At 40.7% G+C, this 4,687-nt stretch overlaps 1 protein-coding gene across 1 annotated transcript; it reads right to left on the bottom strand.

The window, feature by feature from the left end:
* Positions 1-1,200: 1,200 nt before the first annotated feature.
* On the bottom strand, positions 1,201-4,361 carry LOC111658378 (protein APCDD1-like; the record flags this gene model as incomplete). Its single annotated transcript, XM_023410877.2, has 2 exons — positions 1,201-2,264; positions 4,016-4,361. Coding segments are annotated over 2 exons (810 nt in total), but the record flags the coding sequence as incomplete, so codon positions are not given.
* Positions 4,362-4,687: the final 326 nt, after the last annotated feature.

Genomic DNA, 4,687 nt, shown 5'->3' with positions numbered 1-4,687 from the left:
GTTTTGAGAAATTATTGAAGTTCGACAAATCGTAACTTCAGTTGTCTGTGTCTTAATGACCTTCTGCGCAAAGTGGCAATCTCAAAGATCTCTGTTTTGTTATCTTTGGCGGCACCTATGGCGATACATGGTAATCGCAGGTTTGTTCTTGAACCACACAAATCACCAACTTTGTGTCAGTGACTCATGTTCCTTGTGATTTTGCACGTGAGTCACACCAGACACCCAGTTCATAAAGCTGTAAAGTGCAGGGACTTCATATGACTTCATCAGTGGATCAAAGGCTCTGTCACCATTGTGTGACCTTATTCGGCAACAGTGAGTAAAAATCTTCAAGATTGCCGCTTTAAAAAACACGACACAGACACGACTATCCTACACTGTAAATCGTAACGTAAGTGGAGGACCTACAGTATTTAAAGAAAAGAGTGATGTAAAGTCAGCGGTTGATGAATAGTTCTGCTCAAATTATCAAGGGAACAAGAAAAATGAAATGACAAGTTTATGATTTTACTTATGAAAGTGGCAGCAGGTTGAGTTCTGATATGTCACTCAATCATTCAACCTTTGCGTAATTTCCTGTTAGCACAGTTGTATTCCTGCATTTGTTTGTTTTTTTCTGTAATGTGCATGTAATGTCAGTTTTGTTTATGATGATAGCATGTCAATTTTAATCATGGAGTTAGGCCAAACTAACCAAACAGTTAATGCGCACAAAGTGCTGCATTTTCATAAAATCTTTTCAAGATTTATGAAAACAGAGTCACTTTGATATATTTAAACCGTGTAACAGCTATTGATTGCTCGTAAGACTAGATCATTCAATAGTTTCCAGCGATGTAATGTAGTGGAATCATATTGTAGTATTGTATTGCAAAATTCTGCTGTTACGCCAGTGATTCCAAACAAATTGTAATTTAACATATTTTCCACATGTTAAGGTAGAGCATAATTTGTTATATTTGATTATTTCATGTGGTGCATTTACTACACTGATATCAGATAATTATTCTCATTAATATTTTGTTCCCCAGTCCTAATTGAAGGTGAAATGTTACTTAAATTTTACAGTCAATTCTTCAGTTGTTGAGGAACTCTAGTTCATATGCAACTTTTCCAGGTACAGTTTCCCAGAAGTAGAATATAATTTTAAAATAGCCCCAGTGGAAATGAGTGTTTCGGCCAGTGAAGATTCAGCTATGAGAAGGAGATGAAAGAATTTTATTGTGTCCAAAGTAACAGTATGACCTTTATGTGGAATAGATGACAGAAAACTGCTGCTGAGTTCAGGCTATATTTAAACAAATTGCTTTAATATAAGTACGGTGGTTCCTTTTTTTTTTTTTTACTGTAAACAGTGACTCACAAGCATATGTCCTCGAGACAAGGAGCTCATTGTCAGAGAGTTCAATGTAGAAAACCTTCCCACGCATCAAATAGTTTTCTTTTTTGTAATACCAAACCAAGAAACAACATGACAGTTGTTGGTAAATACACTGTATAAAAACATAGGTCTGTGTGGATATATAGACATCTTTTTATATTTGTGGAAACACAGACTAGTCGGTCTTTGGTTCCACTGTAAAGTGCAGTTTCTGTGGTGCAGCAGTGTTGAGTCTTTGGTAGCTGGGGAGGAGTTCAGAGGATCAGGGGCACCAGTTTTCATCCTCATTCTCATCAAAGAAGGAAAAGTTAAAAGTTTACATATGTTTTAAAAAAAAAAAAAGCAGTCTCCCAGTCTGCTCTTGTAATCCACACTCTTGTTTTGTGTCTTTATGTAGAAAAAGCTCAAACAGCTCTCTAGCTTTGCCAGAAAAGGAGCGCAGACATGACGAACGCAACCAAAGCCACAGTGACGTGTTTCTCGCTGCCTCTGTGCCACCCTGTGCAGTCATTGTGGTGCAGCAGAGGCCTGTAGCTGTCGTCCCCCTGGCTGTAGTCGGACGACTGGCTGCTTGCCGAGCACTGGACCAGCGGCATCTGGTAAGAAGTGGCCCGCTTCTCTGGCCGGTCCGGGCTGGAACCGTCGCTGGGACGCTGGCCATTGTAGAGCAGGTAGCGGCCGTGGGCGTCCTGCTCCATGCGGAAGAGCTCGTACTCTGTGTGGGGGAGCCGGATGCCCAGCGCCACGCAGCCGTTTGTTATGGTGACATCCTGCTCCACCCCGACCTGCCAGGACCCCTGCGCTCCACACTCATTACCGTTGAAGACATTGAGGAGGGAGGTGGTGGCCAAGTCCATGGGCGTCACCCTCATGTGGTTCACTAGAGGAAGGAGGACAGAAGAAGACCTGTTGGTGATGTTGTGCTCAGAGAAACACTCACAGGTGCAGACACCCTGAGACTCTAAACTTTAAACTGGACGAGTCAATGGGCCTCATGCAAACCACTCGTATGAGCAGATGTCCTGAAGTGGTCCATTGTTTTAGTAAAACAGCCACTGACTGTGTCAAACCTGCTGTTTTTGTTTCTGCTGACAACAGGACTTGAAGCTCTGTGGTGGGAAATTTTCTTTTACCCCCTGTATGACTTTTGTGAATCAAACTTACCAACAGAAGGCCATGTTAGGGGCGGTGCTTATGCTAATGATGTAACATCACAGGTGGACACTTGCTCATGAACAGGTGGTATTTGGTGAGTTGGAGACTTTGACAGTGAGAGAAGTTCAGTGTAAGAATCTGAAGATGTTCTTGCATGAGGCCCATTCTTTCTCTGCTTGTTGTTACAACTTGAGTTTTGGCCTTTTTCTATTGATTATGAAACATCATATTCACTGAGTTAAATCCAGAGATTTGGGAACACAACATTGCTGAAGAAATACAAGCGGTCAGACGAACAGTTTCAGCTAATATCTTTATTTAAACTTCAATAAACCCGTCAAATCAAATGCAAACTACAGTAAGAAGAGTAGGTCAAAAGTTGAACCAGGACATCTGTCTGTTACTATGGTGGACATTACAACCTTTGTTTTCACTAGAAGTTTGAATAAAACCCGTATGATCGTCTGACTGCTCCTATTGCACTTCTTCCTAGTGATGTTGACAAGGTCCCACATCTCAACAATTAATTAGTGAGTACAGTACTATCAAAATAAATATACACAATGACCAAATTTACTGGAATATTCCAGTCAGGCTTCAGCTAATAAATTTTAATTAGTCTAACAGTAGAATAAGGCTGTGAGTTGGTAGTTTTTGTCTTTTAGTTTTAGGCTATAGGTTAAGGTTCTCTGTAACTAAGCCTTGTAAAATAAGTCACCTGAACCGACAATGAACTCGTTAAGGTGACAGTTTTTGTAACCATCTATTTTGACATTTTCTCTCATGTTTGTACAGTGAATATGAAGCTATAGCCAGGTGATGGTTAACTAATCTTATCACAAAGAATAGAAACGGGGGAAACAGCTAGACTGGATCTGTCTGAAGGTGACAACATCCACCTACCAGCAGCTCTAGAGCTCACTATTTAACTGATTATATCTTGTTTGCTTAATTCAGATGAAATTGTGCAGATTTAGTTGTCTGTGGGCTGAGCCAGGCTAGCTGTTTCCCCCTGCTTCCAGTCTTTATGGGTATTAACCATTTCCTGGCTGTGGCCTCATATTTACTGAACAGAGCAGAACAGTATGAGCAGAAATGGCTTGTTATGAGCGCTGATCAAATAATTGAGGGAACAATATAGCTGCATTATAATGGGGGTAATGGATGATGTTTAGCTGGAGCGCAGACTGGTGCATTTGTGTTTCAGCTTTCAGTTTGTTTTATGGCTCTAACAGAACAGTATTAAGACCAAAGTTGTTTTTAAACTGCAACAAAAGTGAAAGTCATAAGCTGATGTTAAGGATACAAGTATTTGTATCCATAACATGAGGATAATTGGAGAAAATAATTTAGGGAGTGGAGTGAAACATGAAAAATTAAATGTTACAGTCACTATAAATGTGGTCTCTTCTGAGAGTTGTTTGTATTTAACTTAAAAGATGAGAGTTGTAGGATTAGAGAATATCACTCAGTTACCTTTGAAGACAAAGTCTGTCCCGCCCATTACTCGAGTGGAGTGAAGCCCTCGGCTGTAGCGTCCACGGGCGTAGATGGTGAAAGTGGGGTGTCTACAGACGGGGTCAGAGTAGTGGTAGTAGTGGCCCTCCCAGGTGTGGTTGTTGTCATGGAAGATGAAGTGGCGGGTGAGGAAGAGGACCTCAGGGCGGACTTCGCAGCGCTGGCTCACCCACTGACCGTACAACCCCACAGTCAGGTCGGCCCGCGGCGGCAGGATGGGAGGGTGGAACTCGTCAGAGCGGTAGATGATACGACAGGCGATGCAGCCGTGGTCATGGTTCTGGAAAAATAAAGAGGGGGGAAGGTGTTACAATGAAAATCAAGCAGTTTTAGGAATTTAAAGCAGTTACTTATCAAAATGAGATGAAAATGTCAGGTGACATGCCTTGAACAAAATGTACAAAAACAACAAAAAAGCTCCACTTACACTTTTTTGATAACTTTAAGTCCCATAATTTAGAATATATAAGCAGTATAATATATACTATTTAATAAGTGCTCTATCATACTCTTTAATGGGAAAAAAGTACTTACAAAAATATATTAAAACCTAAGAATAAAAAACACTTACTACTATGACAAGCAATGAAAGTAGCTCTTTCAGTGTTGAGTTAGAGACTAAATTTAAGG

This window comes from Seriola lalandi, unplaced genomic scaffold (genome assembly GCF_002814215.2).
Source record: "Seriola lalandi dorsalis isolate HSWRI2012SDOR001 ecotype SW California unplaced genomic scaffold, Sedor1 jcf7180002054441, whole genome shotgun sequence".
Taxonomy (NCBI): Eukaryota; Metazoa; Chordata; class Actinopteri; order Carangiformes; family Carangidae; genus Seriola; species Seriola lalandi.
Note: the sequence above shows the minus strand (reverse complement) of the source record. Positions and strands in the feature narration are given on the sequence as shown.